We start from the raw sequence: 17,514 nt of genomic DNA, 5'->3' as shown, positions 1-17,514 counted from the left end.
CTTGTGACCGCAGCCCGCCTAAACCTCTCGTTCCGTGCCCCTGCCAAGATGAACCGAAGCCTCGGACATGTTTCAATGGAGCCCACACCGGCTCCACCCCGCTGTGTGACACCGCCTGCAACCCCGTAACACCGTCCACGTCTCGCGCCCAAGGCACCTCCCTTCCCGGCCCCCACTTGTGACCGCAGCCCGCCTAACCCTCTCGTTCGGTGCCCCCTCCCAATATGAACCGAAGCCTCGGACTTGTTTCAATGGAGCCCTACACCGGCACCACCCCGCTGTGTGACACCGCCTGCAACCCCGTAACACTGTCCAAGTCTCGCGCCCAAGGCACCCCTTTTCCCGGCCCCCACTTGTGACCGCGGCCCGCCTAACCCTCTCGTTCCGTGCCCCTCCCAATATGAACAGATGCTTAGGACATGTTTCAATGGAGCCCACACCGGCTCCTCCCCGCTGTGTGTGACTGCCTGCAACCCCGTAACACTGTCCACGTCTCGAGCCCAAGGCACCTCTCTTCCCGGCCCCTACTTGTGACCGCGGCCCGCCTAACCCTCTCTTTCGGCGCCCCCTCCCAATATGAACAGAAGCCTCGGACATGTTTAATGGAGCCCAACACACGTTAAAGGCCTCACCGGCACCACCCCGCTGTGTCTGGCCGCCTGCAATCCCGTAACGGTCCCCATCTCGCGCCCGGTTGTGTCGTCTGCCCCAAAAAGATGCCAAATAAATATAGGATTTTTATTAGAAAAAACATTATGGATATCGGACTCGAAGCTGGGCTTTGGGGACGGGGGCAACATTTATATGCAGGGCCGAGGGCTTGGAGTGTGTCCCACCTATGAAGCGACGGCGCGGGCGCTGCCGCATCTATGAAGCCGCCAGAGTAACACCTCGGCACGGATACGCTCTTTGATGGAGTCTGTGGATGGCCCTGAAAAGAGCCTTTGTGTTTAGGGTGTATTTCCACGGGGGTCTGCGGGCCTTTACTTGCTTGCTTTGCCCTGTGCCTTGTGGCTCTCGGTTTTCTTGGGCAGCAGCACGGCCTGGATGTTGGGCAGGACTCCTCCCTGGGCGATGGTGACTCGGCCCAGCAGCTTGTTCAGCTCCTCGTCGTTGCGGATGGCCAGCTGGAGGTGTCTGGGGATGATGCGGGTCTTCTTGTTGTCCCGGGCGGCGTTGCCAGCCAGCTCCAGGATCTCGGCGGTCAGGTACTCCAGCACTGCAGCCAGATAGACGGGGGCACCGGCGCCCACCCTCTCGGCGTAGCTTCCCTTACGGAGCAGTCTGTGCACACGGCCCACGGGGAACTGGAGCCCGGCTCTGGAAGAGCGTGTCTTGGCCTTGGCGCGGGCCTTTCCTCCCTGCTTTCCGCGTCCAGACATGGCGATCGATGTACAGTCTCAGTCACACAACAGCGAGAATGATACTGCTCTTTTTTTTTTTTTTTTTCTTGTCTTCTCCTGTCAGATACCTTCTGACAGTGGTGAGTTTTTGGATACCGAGGCAATAGCCTCATTACTCCATATTCGTTTGGAATTTTGTAGTCGCTGTTTAGGTTGTCTTATTGGTGTGTGACGCTTTGTCACAGTTGAGGTTGCATCACATGGTCAGCTCAGTGATGGGCCGCGGGTAGCGGTCAGTAGTGTTTGCAGAATTGTCAGCATGTTTCCTTCGAGAGTCTCGTCTTTGTCCGTGTAGATCCTTCTGTTAGTGTTGAGGTTTGGGTGCCTGCCGCGGCTAATGCCAGCCGGCAGTGAGCGGGTTTTAGGTGCTTGCCGAGGCTGTTATGCCATCAGGGCAGCGGTGAGTTTTGCGTATCTGCCGGCGTTTGCCTTCAGGCAGTAATGAGTTTTTGGATGCTACGTTGCTGTTTCAGGTTCGCAAGGTTAGCGCTTCAATGGGACGCGGATAGCGGTCAAATGGGTTTGTAGCGATATCTGCAAGTTTCCGGATCAGTGGGTTTTCTTTTTGATCCAGTCCTTTGTAGAATGTCCTGTTGAGTTTGAGGAGATGGTCGTCCAGCATCTCGATGCCTAGGTCTCTGTGGAGGTCTGCTGTTCGTGTGAACATGGGAGCACCTGCTGCAATCCGTAAGGCCTTGCTCTGAAGTATTTGTAGGTCCTTCCGCAGCTGTGGGCGGCAGCCACTCCAAACTGGTGAAGCGTATGTCATAGTTGGTCGAATTATTGCGGTGATTACTCGCACCTTGCTCTGCATGGGCATCGACTTAGACTTCAGGAGTGGGTATAATGCAGCCAGTTTGGATGCTGCTTTCTGGCAGGTCTTCTCTATGTGGTTTCTCCAGCTGAGTTTAGAGTCCAGAGTCACCCCCAGGTAGGAGCTGCTGTTTTCCCATTTGACCTCATCCCCATTGAGGAGGATCTGTGGGTGTTTCCTGTTCAGCTTCCTGGTAAATAAGGTTGCTGTGGTTTTGCTTGTGTTCAGGGTGATCTGCCAGTCGCTGTACCATTCGGAGAGTCTGCAAAGCGATGCCTCCAGGTTCTTCGCCACTTCTTTGTCGCTGAAGGATTGGGAGATGACTGCAACATCATCCGCGTAAAGGGCAAGATCAGTCTTCTTTAGGTCAGTGGGTATGTCGTTTGTGAATATGTTGAAGAGGAATGGTCCTAGGATTGACCCCTGAGGCACTCCAGCTAGAATTGGGCGCGGTGATGAACATTCTTCTCGAACCGCCACGTGAAAGGTCCGTTCTGTCAGGTAGCTGGTCAGCAACTTGACCAGGTAGCTGGGAAACTTGAGCTTGATAAGTTTGTAGAGCAGACCCTCATGCCATACTCGGTCAAATGCTTTGGCTACATCCAGAAAGACTACTCCAGTAGACTTGTTGATGTTGAATCCGTGGCTGATGATGTCCACCACTCTGAGGAGTTGGTGATTGGTTGAGTGGTCTTTCCGGAACCCAAACTGTTCTTTGGCAAGTAGGTTGTTGCTTGTCGCGAAATCAACGAGACGGGCAAGGATAACTTTTTCGAAGAGTTTTGATAGGCCAGATAGCAGACTTATGGGGCGGTAGTTTGCAGGGTCTCGCAGTGGTTTCCCAGCCTTGGGGAATACGACGACTCTTGCTTCTTTCCAGGCGTTTGGGAAATACTGGTGCTGCATGCACGCGTTAAATATCTCAGCAAGGTGATCCACTGCGTTATCTGGGAGCATCTTGATGGCTTGGTTGACTATTCCGTCCTTCCCTGGTGCCTTGCCGTTTTTCAGTGTTTTTGCCAGGGCTAGTAATTCGCCCATTGAGCATTCCTCAATGTGTGCAGTTTCTGTTTCCGGTGGGTGCTCCTGGTGATGCATGGCGACCTCTTGCTCAACTTCCGTTGCCAGTTTGCTTGCCTGGTTGGGCCTGAAGGATTCCTCCAGCGTGTCAGCGAAGACCTCAGCCTTATCCCTGTTGCTGCATGCCAGGTGAGTCTTCCCTTGGATCGGTGGGTTTGGCTCCTTCTTCCCAGTCAGGCGTCGGGTCATTCTCCAGAGAGAGTTGTCTGAGTCCTTTAGGTTAGCTGTAGCTGCTTCCCATTTTTCACCTCTGTGCTGGCTTATTTGTATCTTCAGCTGCCTTGTCAGCTCATTATACTTCTTCAGCAGGTCGGGGGTGCGGTTCCTCTGCCACTCTCTGCGGGCTCTGTTCTTTTCAGCTATTGACTGCTTGATGCCCTTTGGGAGATCGTAGATAGAGCATCGTTGGAGTTTCTGCTCTGGAGTGCTGCGCGCAATAGCTGCGTGGATTGAGGCTGTGAGGTGGTGGACTGCCTGGTCAATGTCTTCAATGCTGCGTAGGGGACCAGGGACCAGTGTCTCCTCCAGGCATCTCTTGTATAGGCACCAGTCCGCCTTCTTGAAGTTGTGCCTGGTGCCCTGTTGCTGGTCTTCAAGTACGTCTCCAACTGTGATCAATACTGGGTTGTGGTCGGATGTCAGCGCTGTTAGGGTTTCAAGCTCCATAGACTGGGAGAGATTCTTCATGACCACAATGTCCAGAACATCCGGTTTGTGCAGTGCAGATCCTGGATAGTGTGTTGGTTGAGTTGGGCCGGCCACTACGAAGTCCTCCTTCTTTGAGTGGGCAAGTAGGGCGTGTCCTTTGCTGTTTCCCGTCCGAGAGTTCCAGCATTTGTGCTTAGCATTGAGGTCACCTCCAATTAGTGTTGGGATGCTGGGGTCCAATAAAGCATCCAGGTCCTTTGGGGCTAGCTTGCCTGGGGGTGAGTAGGCAGCGATCAGCCGCAGCGGGCCTGCAGATGTCTGGATCTGTATGCCAGTTGCTTCAATGCTCCCGACTGGTGGTAGAGAGATCTCGTGGTGCTTCACTTTTGTGCTGACTATCACCGCTGTTCCTCCGCCCTTGGCTCCAGTGGTGCGATCTGTGCGGTATACCCTGTGGTTTGCTATGTTGAGCTTCTGGCTTCCTTGGAGGTGGGTCTCGGAAATAAGCGCTATATCCATGTCCATGGTTTCCATCAGGTGCAGGAGTTCTGCAGTTTTCTTCTAAAGACTTCGGGTGCGTCTGATTGGTTGACAGCTAGTCGTTGATAGTACTTCTCATTGGAGGAAGGCGTGCTATGGTTTAGCCAATCAGTGTCCCAGAACCGCATTACAATAGGAAGTGGGGGCCCGGCCTATACCTGCCAATGAGAAGGGAGAGCCGGGAAGAAGCTGCTTTGCACGCCCTGGCTATAAATACAAGTGGGGCCGCCCAAACATGATTTCTCTCGGCTCCACAGCACGCGGTGAAAGATCCTCGACCATGCCTGAACCAGCCAAGTCCGCGCCGGCTCCCAAGAAGGGCTCCAAGAAAGCGCTCTCCAAGCCGCCCAAGAAGGACGGGAAGAAGCGCAAGAGGAGCAGGAAGGAAAGCTATGCCATCTACATTTACAAAGTGATGAAGCAGGTGCACCCGGACACCGGCATCTCTTCCAAGGCCATGGGCATCATGAACTCCTTCGTGAACGACATCTTTGAGCGCATCGCTGCAGAGTCTTCCAAACTGGCTCTCTACAACTCGCGGCGCACCATCACCTCACGGGAGATCCAGACCGCAGTCCGCCTTCTGCTGCCCGGAGAGCTGGCCAAGCACGCCGTGTCGGAGGGCACCAAGGCCGTCACCAAGTACACCAGCGCCAAGTAAGGCTTCCAGGCGCACCCCAACGAACACAACGGCTCTTTTAAGGGCCAACCACTTCCTCCCCTAAGAGCTAATGTAACCCTAGTATGACAGAAGAATATGTGTTTTTATAAGGGTAATGTTGAGCGCAGATAGCGCCGCTCTCCCGGGGTTTGCTGCACACCGAGGGACGATGGAGCAGGCAGCCCGTTTTGCCTCTTTCAATAAACATGTCTATATGAATGAGCCCTCCCTGGGACCAAGTGCCACCTATGCACTGTAATGTAACGATGACGTTATATAAACCTGCTGGCAATTCACACAGCTACTCCCGGGCAATTTGCTTTCCATGTTATGGGCGAGCAGCTTTAATGTGTGCCGGTTTAATTAGCGTTGTGTTTGTATTTCCAGACCCAGGGGAACGGCTACAATACGCCCCGGGGCAAACGCTACCGAAATCAGACACATGAACCCCATGTACCGGGAGCCCAGATGCCTCATAGCGCTGGCTTGTGACCAGCGGATCCCTGCCGCCATTAAATGATGGGCACATTGACGAGGTGTTTGTGCACTGTGAAGACGGAAGGCTCTGGTCACCCCCAGAGCCTGTATAAGTTGCCCAGTACTCGTGGTACTCTCAGAACCCGATGTACCGGGAGCACAGATGCCCAAAAGCGGTGGCTTGTGACCCGCGGATCCCTACCACAACCCTCTACCCAAACAACGCTTCAAATGAAGGGCACGTGGAAGAGGTGTTTGTGCACTGTGGACACCGAGTGCTCTGGTTTCCCCAGAAGCGGTATAAGTTGCCCGGTGCTCGTGGTATTCACAGCCCCTCCTCCCTAACCTGTAGGCCATGCCATGGCAGATAAGAGAAGCTCAAAGGTGACAGGGTGGTGGCCCTTAAAAGAGCCGTTGTGGTGGTTGTTCGGGTCGGTCTGTCTCCTTAGGCTCTCTCGCCTCGGATGCGACGGGCCAGCTGGATGTCCTTGGGCATGATGGTCACCCTCTTGGCGTGGATGGCGCACAGGTTGGTGTCCTCGAAGAGCCCGACCAGGTAGGCCTCGCTTGCCTCCTGCAGGGCCATGACGGCGGAGCTCTGGAAGCGCAGATCGGTCTTGAAGTCCTGGGCGATCTCCCTCACCAAGCGCTGGAAGGGCAGCTTGCGGATGAGGAGCTCGGTGGACTTCTGGTAGCGGCGGATCTCGCGGAGAGCCACGGTGCCGGGCCGGTAGCGGTGAGGCTTCTTGACTCCCCCGGTGGCAGGCGCGCTCTTGCGAGCTGCCTTGGTGGCCAGCTGCTTGCGGGGCGCTTTGCCGCCGGTGGACTTGCGGGCTGTCTGCTTGGTGCGGGCCATGGCGGGAGCGGTCTCTCTCAGCGACGAGCGAGGAAGAATGGCGTCTACCGGGGAAAGAGCTCTATTTATGCCCTCACAGACGGAGGGCTGCTCTGGTTGGCTGAAGAGACCGCCCTACGTTCGAAAATAGCCCGCGGTGTACAACGATTGGTTACTGAACGGGAGGCTGCAGCCTAGCTGTCCAATGAGCTGTGGATAAAAGAGAAGCCTCCGGTTGAATGACGTGAGTTGGAGCCGGAGCCGGAGCCCGCGCCTCGGCCAGCCTTTGTCTCCGTGTCCGTCCATCCACTACTAGTCACGCCGACGACTCGACCCCGGTCCCCCGGGAGAGGAGCCCGAGATGTCATAAGCACACTGCCCTTATCACCCTGGAACACTCCCCCGTTACCTGCGCTCGAGTCTGCCCGGGTACAGTGAAAGCACCAACACACACACACACACACGTTTATAATAAACCCCGGTCTTATGACTCCCAGACCCCCTTCTTACCCGCCCCTGCTCACCCTGGAACACTCCCCCGTTACCTGCTGCTCGATTGAAAGAGCACAATCCTCTGCTTTATGCAGACACTACATCGAGTCTGCCCGGGTACAGTGAAAGCACCGAGACACACACGTTATTGCACATGCATTATAAACGGAGGTCTTATAACTCCCAGACCCCCTTATTGTCTATGTTATACCGATTTCAATCCACGCAGCCCCGAAAGAGCCGTTTATATGGCCAAGATCACACGCGGCACTCGCGCGTGGAAAGGTGCCCTATGGATGCATTGTGCGGTTTATTTTTGAGAAGTGGGGCATTGGGTGGGTGCAAAGGTGGGGATGAACACGCTCTCTTCTAGACAGGGTGGTGGCCCTTAAAAGAGCCGTTGTGTTTGCAGTGTCTCGGTGCAAGCCCTTACTTCTTCTTGGGCGCTGCCTTTTTGGGCTTCGCTGCTTTGGGCTTGGCTGCCTTGGGTTTGACTACCTTGGCAGGGCTTTTCTTGGCTACTTTGGGCTTCGCCGCCTTGGCTTTCGCTGGGCTCTTGGCAGCCTTCTTGGCGGGGGCAGCCTTGGGCTTCTTGGGGCTCTTGGCTGCTGCTGGCTTCTTGACCTTCTTCGGGCTCTTCTTGACCCCCGCGGGAGCCTTTTTGGGCTTCTTGGCGGCAGGGGCTGCTTTCTTGGCGGCTGGCTTCTTGGTCTTGGAGGCTGACTTCTTGGCCGCCTTCTTACCTTCCAGCTGCTTCTTATTCACCTTGAAGGATCCGGAGGCCCCGGTGCCCTTCAGCTGAGCTAGGGCGCCTTTGCTGACCAGGCTCTTGAGGGAGACCTTGACGCGGCTCTTGTTCTTGTCCGCATCGTAGCCGGCGGCGGTCAGCGCCTTCTTCAGGGCCACCAGGGAGACTCCCTTCCTCTCGGCCGAGGCGGTCACGCACTTCAGGATGAGATCGGACACGCTGGGACCGGAAGGCTTCTTGGCCTTGGAGGCCCCCGCTGCTTTCTTCTGCTTCTTCTTGGGGGCGACCTCAGCGGGAGGAGCCGCGGCGGCTGGAGCGGTTTCTGCCATTGCTATGCAAGTCTCGACGCTGACGCTGTCACAGAACGGAAATGTACCTCGGCCCGAGCCCCGTGCATATATAGGGAGGAGCCAGCCCCTGATTGGTCCCGAGGAGAGAGGGCTGTGCGAGGCGCACTCGGCTCTCTGCTCCGAGCTGACATTTGTGTTTCCTACCATCGGAGTTTCAAAGTTTTAAACCACAATCCGTTAAACACACGCTCCCGTGCACACATGAAAAGAAGCCCAGCTTCAGCCCCTTCCCGTGCCCGCCCCCGTTTCAGCCGACCCCGTCCACAGAGGCTTGCAATCCGCCGTGAATCTCTGCCCTCCCCCGGTGGCTGACGCCTCCGTGACCGGAATCCCGGGCTCCGGGACCCTTTTCCCCGGTCCACCCTCGCGCTCTGAGGCCGGGAGCGGCGGCCCGCGGGCGGGAGGGGCCTCCTGCAGGGAGCGGGCCAAGTGGAGTCACCATGGGGCTCCGGGGGCCGCGGGGAGCGCCTCCTGCACCGGGCCGAAGTAACACAGGGCTCCGCCGGCCGAGCGCGGGGAGCGGAGACAACGCCAGAGAGACCCGGCCCCCCGGGGGCCAGGGGGGCCCTCGCCGCGCGCCTGCACCCTCGGCTGTGGCACCCAAGGCTCCGGGGCAGCCGGGGGGACTTTCACAAGCAGCGGGGCACGGTCCGGCATCAAGACTCACGGGCATCACAAGGCGGCTGCGCGCTGGTAGCTTCACATGCAGGCCGAGGGCATTCACTGCCAAGCACCGAGCTGGACGAGACGGGGGCACAGTAAACATAATAAACACACAGTGACACCATAGAGGCAGGCGGCCGAGTCAGACCTACATGCTTAATGGCACCCAGAGTGAGAGCAGAGGGTGTGAATGCACCTGAAACGGTGACCCCAGTACCTGCACGGAGGCCCTCTGCTGAGCTGATTTTCACAGCTGGAGTTAGGTTTACATGTCAGGTGACATCTTTGGACGGGACCCGACCATAACAACGCGGTCAAAACACCGCTGTACATTTCGATCGCTGCATTTACAACGCAAGTCTTCTCCACGACTTGCACGGGAGGGCGCACTAGACTAAGGAATAGTGCGATTTGCAATTCCAACACCTTCCCTACCTTACTTAGGCTGGAGTTGGAATAGTAAATCATACTATTCCTGAGTGTAGAGCGCCCTCCCGCGCAAGTCGTGGAAAGCCCCTAAAACAGCAATGTAATGTACCGCAATCTGATTGTTACAACATACATCCCACACTACAGAGTGAGGCCTTTGACTATCACTGTTGTATTGAGCTCGATGGCTGGGGTGGGGACCACTCCTGAATCAAATGGGATGTCAAGAGTGCGACCTGTGCCCACAAATCAGATTCTGCGCATGGCAGCCTGGTTGAGGTCTAATTACAGGGTTTCGCCTTATATGTAGGTAGAAGGAAACACAAAGAAAACACTTCACATAGTCCAAAACGTACATGAACACCATTCACAGTTTCAGATCTTACCCTTCAGGTACCCAGGCCCATTCCTAGCTTCCAGGAACCTGTTCTAGTAATATATCTGACACAATGAGGTTTCCAGAATCAAGGGGACAAAGTCAGTCCTTCTACCCCGAGATATGGAGCTCCGCACAGGGAAAGATTTCACGCCTTTCCCTGGGATGGAGGTGTAAGAATAAAATACTTCACATGGACCAAAACTGCACAAAAAAACAGTCACCATATCAGAATAGAGCCTTCAGGGCACTGGGGCATTTCTAGCCTCCAGGGACCTGCTTTAGTGATATTTGTGACATTATGGGGTTTTCCGATTCAAGGGCACTAAGTCACTCCTTCTACCCAGGGATTTGGAGCTCCACGCAGGGCAAGATTCAACATTTCCCTCACGGGTGGAGGTGAAGAAATGAAAACACTTCACCTAGCCTAAAAGGTACATGCACCCATTTGAAATATCATGCCTTGGCCTGCAGAGACATGGGCACATTTCTATTCACCAAACACACGTTTTAGTGATAATTGTGAAATTATGATGTGCTCAGCTGCAAGGGGACAATGGCACTCCTTCTACCCAGAACTACGGAGCTCGGCATAGGGTAAGATTGCAGCCTTTCCCCTTGGATTTGAGGGAAGCGTTTTACCTCTCCGCCTGCATCCAAGGGGAAAACCTGCAATCTCCCCCTGCGCGTAGTTCCATAGCCCTGGGTAGAAGGAGCAACTGTATCCCTTTGAAGATTAACATCTCCAAATGTTACATGTGTCACAAAAAATGGTGCCTGGAGGTTAGAAATAGGCCAAAGGCATTGCATGCCTTTCCTGATAATGCAAAGGGGTGAAATACACTTCATTGGGCATGTGAAGTGTTTTGTTTTCACACCTCCAGCCAGGGGTGAAACCTGAAATCTTACCCTGCGCTGAGCTCCATATCCCTGGGTAGTAGGTGCCAGTTCATCCCCTTGAAGTTGAAAACCTGCATATGTCACAAGCATCAGTAAAACTGGTGCCCGGAGCCAGGAAACAAGCACAAGGCCTTGCAGGCCTTGTCCTGATACTGTAAAGGGGTGCACTTCACTTTATTGACCATGTGAAGGGTTTTCTTTTCACACCTCTAGCCAGGGGAATAACCAGAAATCTTACCCTGCGCGGAGCTCCTTAACCCTGGGTAGAAGGTGTGACTTACTCCCCTTGAAGCTTAACACCACCAAATGTCACAGATATCAGTAAAATTGGTGCCTGAAGGCTGGAAGTAGGCCCAAGGCCTTGCAGGCCTTTTCCTGTTACTGCAAAGGAGTTAAATACACTTTGCTGAGTATGTAAAGTGCTTTCGTTTCAAACGTGCAGCTAGGGGTGAAATCTGTAATCTTACCCTGCGCTGAGCTCCATAACCCTGGGTAGAAGGTGCGTCTTCATCCCCTTGAAGTTGAACACCTACAAATGTCACAACTATCAGTACAACTGATGCCTGGAGGCTGGAAGTAGGCCCAAGGCCTTGCAGGCCTTTCCTGATACTGTGAAGGAGTGAAATACACTGTATTGGGCATGTGAAGTGTTTTGCTTTAACACCTCCAGCAGGGGTGAAACCTGAAATCTTACCCTGCGCTGAGCTCCATGACCCTGGGTAGACAGTGTGACTTCATACCCTTGTAGCCTAACAACCCCAAATGACTTAGGTATCGGTAAAACTGGTGCCAGAAGGCTGGAAACACACCCAGGGCCTTGCAGGCCTAGCTCCGACACTGTAAAGGAGTTAAATGCACTTTGGTGTGTATGGTAAGTGTTCTATTTTCACACCTCCAGCCTGGGGTGAAACCTGAAATCTTACCCTGCGCGGAGCTCCATTACACTGGGTAGAAGGTGCGACTACATCCCCTTGAAGCTGAACACCTCCAAATGTCACAAGTTTTAAAAACACAGGTGCCTGGAGGCTGGAAACAGGCAAAAGGCCTTGTTTTGATACTGTAAAGGAGTGAAGTACACTTTATTGAGCATGTGAAGTGTTGTGCTTTATCAGCTCCAGCAAGAGGAATAACCTGAAATCTTACCCTGCGCTGAGCTCCTTAACCCTGGGTAGAAGGTGTGACTACTTCCCCTTGAAGCTTAACACCACTAAATGTCACAGGTATCAGTACAATTGGTGCCTGGATGCTGTAAGTAGTCCCAATGCCTTGCAGGACTTTTCCTGTAACTGCAAAGTAGTTAAATACACTTTGCTGAGTATATGAAGTGCTTTGTTTTCAAACCTCCAGCTAGGGGTGTAATATGGAATCTTAATCTGCGCGGAGCTCCATAACCCTGGGTAGAAGGTACAACTTCATCCCCTTGAAGCTTAACACCTCCAAATGTCCCAAGTTTCAGTAAAACTGGTGCCTGGATGCTGTAAGTAGGCCCAAGGCCTTGCAGGCCTTTTCCTGGAACTGCAGAGGAGTTAAATACACTTTGTTGAGTATATGAAGTGCTTTGTTTTCAAACCTCCAGCTAGGGGTGTAATCTGGAATCTTACCCTGCGCGGAGCTCCACAACCCTGGGTAGAAGGTACAACTTCTTCCCCTTGAACCTTAACACCTCCAAATGTCGCAAGATTCACTAAAACTGCTGCCTGGAGACTAGAGGTAGGCCCAAGGCCTTGCAGACCTTTCCCTGTAACTGTAAAGGGGTTAAATACACTCTGTGGTGTCTGAGATGTGTTGGTTATTCACACATGCAGGCAGGGGTGATACCTGAAATCTTACCCTGCGCGGAGCTCCATAACCCTGGGTAGAAGGTACAACTTCATACCCTTTGAAAGTTAACACCTCCAAATGTCACAAGAATCAGTAAAACTGGTGCCTGGATGCTGTAAGTAGTCCCAATGCCTTGCAGGACTTTTCCTGTAACTGCAAAGTAGTTAAATACACTTTGCTGAGTATATGAAGTGCTTTGTTTTCAAACCTCCAGCTAGGGGTGTAATATGGAATCTTAATCTGCGCGGAGCTCCATAACCCTGGGTAGAAGGTACAACTTCATCCCCTTGAAGCTTAACACCTCCAAATGTCCCAAGTTTCAGTAAAACTGGTGCCTGGATGCTGTAAGTAGGCCCAAGGCCTTGCAGGCCTTTTCCTGGAACTGCAGAGGAGTTAAATACACTTTGTTGAGTATATGAAGTGCTTTGTTTTCAAACCTCCAGCTAGGGGTGTAATCTGGAATCTTACCCTGCGCGGAGCTCCACAACCCTGGGTAGAAGGTACAACTTCTTCCCCTTGAACCTTAACACCTCCAAATGTCGCAAGATTCACTAAAACTGCTGCCTGGAGACTAGAGGTAGGCCCAAGGCCTTGCAGACCTTTCCCTGTAACTGTAAAGGGGTTAAATACACTCTGTGGTGTCTGAGATGTGTTGGTTATTCACACATCCAGGCAGGGGTGATACCTGAAATATTACCCTGCGCGGAGCTCCATAACCCTGGGTAGAAGGTACAACTTCATACCCTTTGAAAGTTAACACCTCCAAATGTCACAAGTATCAGTAAAACTGGTGCCTGGATGCTGTAAGTAGGCCCAAGGCCTTGCAGGCCTTTTCCAGGAACTGCAGAGGAGTTAAATACACTTTGCTGAGTATATGAAGTGCTTTGTTTTCAAACCTCCAGCTAGGGGTGTAATCTGGAATCTTACCCTGCGCGGAGCTCCACAACCCTGGGTAGAAGGTACAACTTCATCCCCTTGAAGCTTAACACCTCCAAATGTCACAAGATTCATTAAAACTGCTGCCTGGAGGCTGGAGGTAGGCCCAAGGCCTTGCAGACCTTTCCCTGTAACTGTAAAGGGGTTAAATACACTTTGTGGTGTCTGTAATGTGTTGGTTATTCACACATCCAGCTAGGGGTGACATCTGAAATCTTACCCTGCGCGGAGCTCCATAACCCTGGGTAGAAGGGACAACTTCATCCCCTTGAAGCTTAACACCTCCAAATGTCACAAGATTCATCAAAACTGGTGCCTGGATGCTGGAAGTAGGCCCAAGGCCTTGCAGGCCTTTTCCTGGACCTGCAAAGGAGATAAATACACTGTGCTGAGTATGTAAAGTGCTTTATTTTCAAACGTGCAGCTACGGGTAAAATCTGGAATCTTACCCGGTGCGGAGCTCCATAACTCTGGGTAGAAGGTACAACTTCATCCCCTTGAAGCTTAACACCTCCAAATGTCACAAGATTCATTAAAACTGCTGCCTGGAGGCTTGAGGTAGGCCCAAGGCCTTGCAGACCTTTCCCTCTAACTGTAAAGGGGTTAAATAAACTTTGTGTTGTCTGAGATGTGTTGGTTATTCACACATCCAGGCAGGGGTGATACCTAAAATCTTACCCTGCGCGGAGCTCCATAACCCTGGGTAGAAGGTACAACTTCATACCCTTTGAAGGTTAACACCTCCAAATGTCACAAGTATCAGTACAACTGGTGCCTGGATGCTGGAAGTAGGCCCAAGGCCTTGCAGGCCTTTTCCTGTTACTCTAAATGAGTTAAATACACTTTGCTGAGTATGTAAAGTGCTTTCTTTTCAAACGTGCAGCTAGGGGTGAAATCTGGAATCTTACCCTGCGCGGAGCTCCATAACCCTGGGTAGAAGGTACAACTTCATCCCCTTGAAGCTTAACACCTCCAAATGTCACAAGATTCATTAAAACTGCTGCCTGGAGGCTGGGGGTAGGCCCAAGGCCTTGCAGACCTTTCCCTGTAACTGTAAAGGGGTTAAATACACTCTGTGGTGTCTGAGATGTGTTGGTTATTCACACATCCAGGCAGGGGTGATACCTGAAATCTTACCCTGCGCGGAGCTCCATAACCCTGGGTAGAAGGGACAACTTCATCCCCTTGAAGCTTAACACCTCCAAATGTCACAAGATTCATCAAAACTGGTGCCTGGTTGCTGGAAGTAGGCCCAAGGCCTTGCAGGACTTTTCCTGTAACTGCAAAGTAGTTAAATACACTTTGCTGAGTATTTGAAGTGCTTTGTTTTCAAACATCCAGCTATGGGTGAAATCTGGAATCTTACCCTGCGCAGAGCTCCATAACCCTGGGCAAAAGGTACAACTTCATCCCCTTGAAGCTTAACACCTCCAAATGTCACAAGATTCATTAAAACTGCTGCCTGGAGGCTGGAGGTAGGCCCAAGGCCTTGCAGACCTTTCCCTGTAACTGTAAAGGGGTTAAATACACTCTGTGGTGTCTGAGATGTGTTGGTTATTCACACATCCAGGCAGGGGTGATACCTGAAATCTTACCCTGCGCGGAGCTCCATAACCCTGGGTAGAAGGTACAACTTCATACCCTTTGAAAGTTAACACCTCCAAATGTCACAAGTATCAGTAAAACTGGTGCCTGGATGCTGTAAGTAGGCCCAAGGCCTTGCAGGCCTTTTCCTGGAACTGCAGAGGAGTTAAATACACTTTGCTGAGTATATGAAGTGCTTTGTTTTCAAACCTCCAGCTAGGGGTGTAATCTGGAATCTTACCCTGCGCGGAGCTCCACAACCCTGGGTAGAATGTACAACTTCATCCCCTTGAAGCTTAACACCTCCAAATGTCTCAAGATTCATCAAAACTGGTGCCTGGATGCTGGAAGTAGTCCCAATGCCTTGCAGGACTTTTCCTGTAACTGCAAAGTAGTTAAATACACTTTGCTGAGTATATGAAGTGCTTTGTTTTCAAACCTCCAGCTAGGGGTGTAATCTCGAATCTTACCCTGCGCGGAGCTCCATAACCCTGGGTAGAAGGTACAACTTCATCCCCTTGAAGCTTAACACCTCCAAATGTCACAAGATTCATTAAAACTGCTGCCTGGAGGCTGGAGGTAGGCCCAAGGCCTTGCAGACCTTTCCCTGTAACTGTAAAGGGGTTAAATACACTTTGTGGTGTCTGAGATGGGTTGGTTATTCACACATGCAGGCAGGGGTGATACCTGAAATCTTACCCTGCGCGGAGCTCCATAACCCTGGGTAGAAGGTACAACTTCATACCCTTTGAAAGTTAACACCTCCAAATGTCACAAGAATCAGTAAAACTGGTGCCTGGATGCTGTAAGTAGTCCCAATGCCTTGCAGGACTTTTCCTGTAACTGCAAAGTAGTTAAATACACTTTGCTGAGTATATGAAGTGCTTTGTTTTCAAACCTCCAGCTAGGGGTGTAATATGGAATCTTAATCTGCGCGGAGCTCCATAACCCTGGGTAGAAGGTACAACTTCATCCCCTTGAAGCTTAACACCTCCAAATGTCCCAAGTTTCAGTAAAACTGGTGCCTGGATGCTGTAAGTAGGCCCAAGGCCTTGCAGGCCTTTTCCTGGAACTGCAGAGGAGTTAAATACACTTTGTTGAGTATATGAAGTGCTTTGTTTTCAAACCTCCAGCTAGGGGTGTAATCTGGAATCTTACCCTGCGCGGAGCTCCACAACCCTGGGTAGAAGGTACAACTTCTTCCCCTTGAACCTTAACACCTCCAAATGTCGCAAGATTCACTAAAACTGCTGCCTGGAGACTAGAGGTAGGCCCAAGGCCTTGCAGACCTTTCCCTGTAACTGTAAAGGGGTTAAATACACTCTGTGGTGTCTGAGATGTGTTGGTTATTCACACATCCAGGCAGGGGTGATACCTGAAATCTTACCCTGCGCGGAGCTCCATAACCCTGGGTAGAAGGTACAACTTCATACCCTTTGAAAGTTAACACCTCCAAATGTCACAAGTATCAGTAAAACTGGTGCCTGGATGCTGTAAGTAGGCCCAAGGCCTTGCAGGCCTTTTCCAGGAACTGCAGAGGAGTTAAATACACTTTGCTGAGTATATGAAGTGCTTTGTTTTCAAACCTCCAGCTAAGGGTGTAATCTGGAATCTTACCCTGCGCGGAGCTCCACAACCCTGGGTAGAAGGTACAACTTCATCCCCTTGAAGCTTAACACCTCCAAATGTCACAAGATTCATTAAAACTGCTGCCTGGAGGCTGGAGGTAGGCCCAAGGCCTTGCAGACCTTTCCCTGTAACTGTAAAGGGGTTAAATACACTTTGTGGTGTCTGTAATGTGTTGGTTATTCACACATCCAGCTAGGGGTGACATCTGAAATCTTACCCTGCGCGGAGCTCCATAACCCTGGGTAGAAGGGACAACTTCATCCCCTTGAAGCTTAACACCTCCAAATGTCACAAGATTCATCAAAACTGGTGCCTGGATGCTGGAAGTAGGCCCAAGGCCTTGCAGGCCTTTTCCTGGACCTGCAAAGGAGATAAATACACTGTGCTGAGTATGTAAAGTGCTTTATTTTCAAACGTGCAGCTACGGGTAAAATCTGGAATCTTACCCGGTGCGGAGCTCCATAACTCTGGGTAGAAGGTACAACTTCATCCCCTTGAAGCTTAACACCTCCAAATGTCACAAGATTCATTAAAACTGCTGCCTGGAGGCTTGAGGTAGGCCCAAGGCCTTGCAGACCTTTCCCTCTAACTGTAAAGGGGTTAAATAAACTTTGTGTTGTCTGAGATGTGTTGGTTATTCACACATCCAGGCAGGGGTGATACCTAAAATCTTACCCTGCGCGGAGCTCCATAACCCTGGGTAGAAGGTACAACTTCATACCCTTTGAAGGTTAACACCTCCAAATGTCACAAGTATCAGTACAACTGGTGCCTGGATGCTGGAAGTAGGCCCAAGGCCTTGCAGGCCTTTTCCTGTTACTCTAAATGAGTTAAATACACTTTGCTGAGTATGTAAAGTGCTTTCTTTTCAAACGTGCAGCTAGGGGTGAAATCTGGAATCTTACCCTGCGCGGAGCTCCATAACCCTGGGTAGAAGGTACAACTTCATCCCCTTGAAGCTTAACACCTCCAAATGTCACAAGATTCATTAAAACTGCTGCCTGGAGGCTGGGGGTAGGCCCAAGGCCTTGCAGACCTTTCCCTGTAACTGTAAAGGGGTTAAATACACTCTGTGGTGTCTGAGATGTGTTGGTTATTCACACATCCAGGCAGGGGTGATACCTGAAA

At 51.9% G+C, this 17,514-nt stretch overlaps 3 protein-coding genes across 3 annotated transcripts; 1 reads left to right on the top strand and 2 right to left on the bottom strand.

The window, feature by feature from the left end:
- Window positions 1–983: 983 nt before the first annotated feature.
- LOC147663976 (histone H2A type 2-C-like) lies at window positions 984–1,382 on the bottom strand. Its single transcript, XM_086950119.1, has one exon. It carries the CDS (start codon window positions 1,380–1,382, stop codon window positions 984–986), a length of 399 nt encoding a protein of 132 aa, XP_086806245.1.
- A 3,372-nt stretch (window positions 1,383–4,754) lies between these two features.
- LOC147663975 (histone H2B 1.2-like) lies at window positions 4,755–5,195 on the top strand. Its single transcript, XM_086950054.1, has one exon. It carries the CDS (start codon window positions 4,766–4,768, stop codon window positions 5,144–5,146), a length of 381 nt encoding a protein of 126 aa, XP_086806180.1. The 5' UTR covers window positions 4,755–4,765; the 3' UTR covers window positions 5,147–5,195.
- Window positions 5,196–6,068: 873 nt separating this feature from the next.
- LOC147663974 (histone H3) lies at window positions 6,069–6,479 on the bottom strand. Its single transcript, XM_086950118.1, has one exon. It carries the CDS (start codon window positions 6,477–6,479, stop codon window positions 6,069–6,071), a length of 411 nt encoding a protein of 136 aa, XP_086806244.1.
- Between the last annotated feature and the right edge of the window lie 11,035 nt (window positions 6,480–17,514).

The sequence above is a fragment of the Lissotriton vulgaris genome, unplaced genomic scaffold, assembly GCF_964263255.1.
Source record: "Lissotriton vulgaris unplaced genomic scaffold, aLisVul1.2 SCAFFOLD_728, whole genome shotgun sequence".
Classification (NCBI taxonomy): Eukaryota; Metazoa; Chordata; class Amphibia; order Caudata; family Salamandridae; genus Lissotriton; species Lissotriton vulgaris.
Note: the sequence above shows the minus strand (reverse complement) of the source record. Positions and strands in the feature narration are given on the sequence as shown.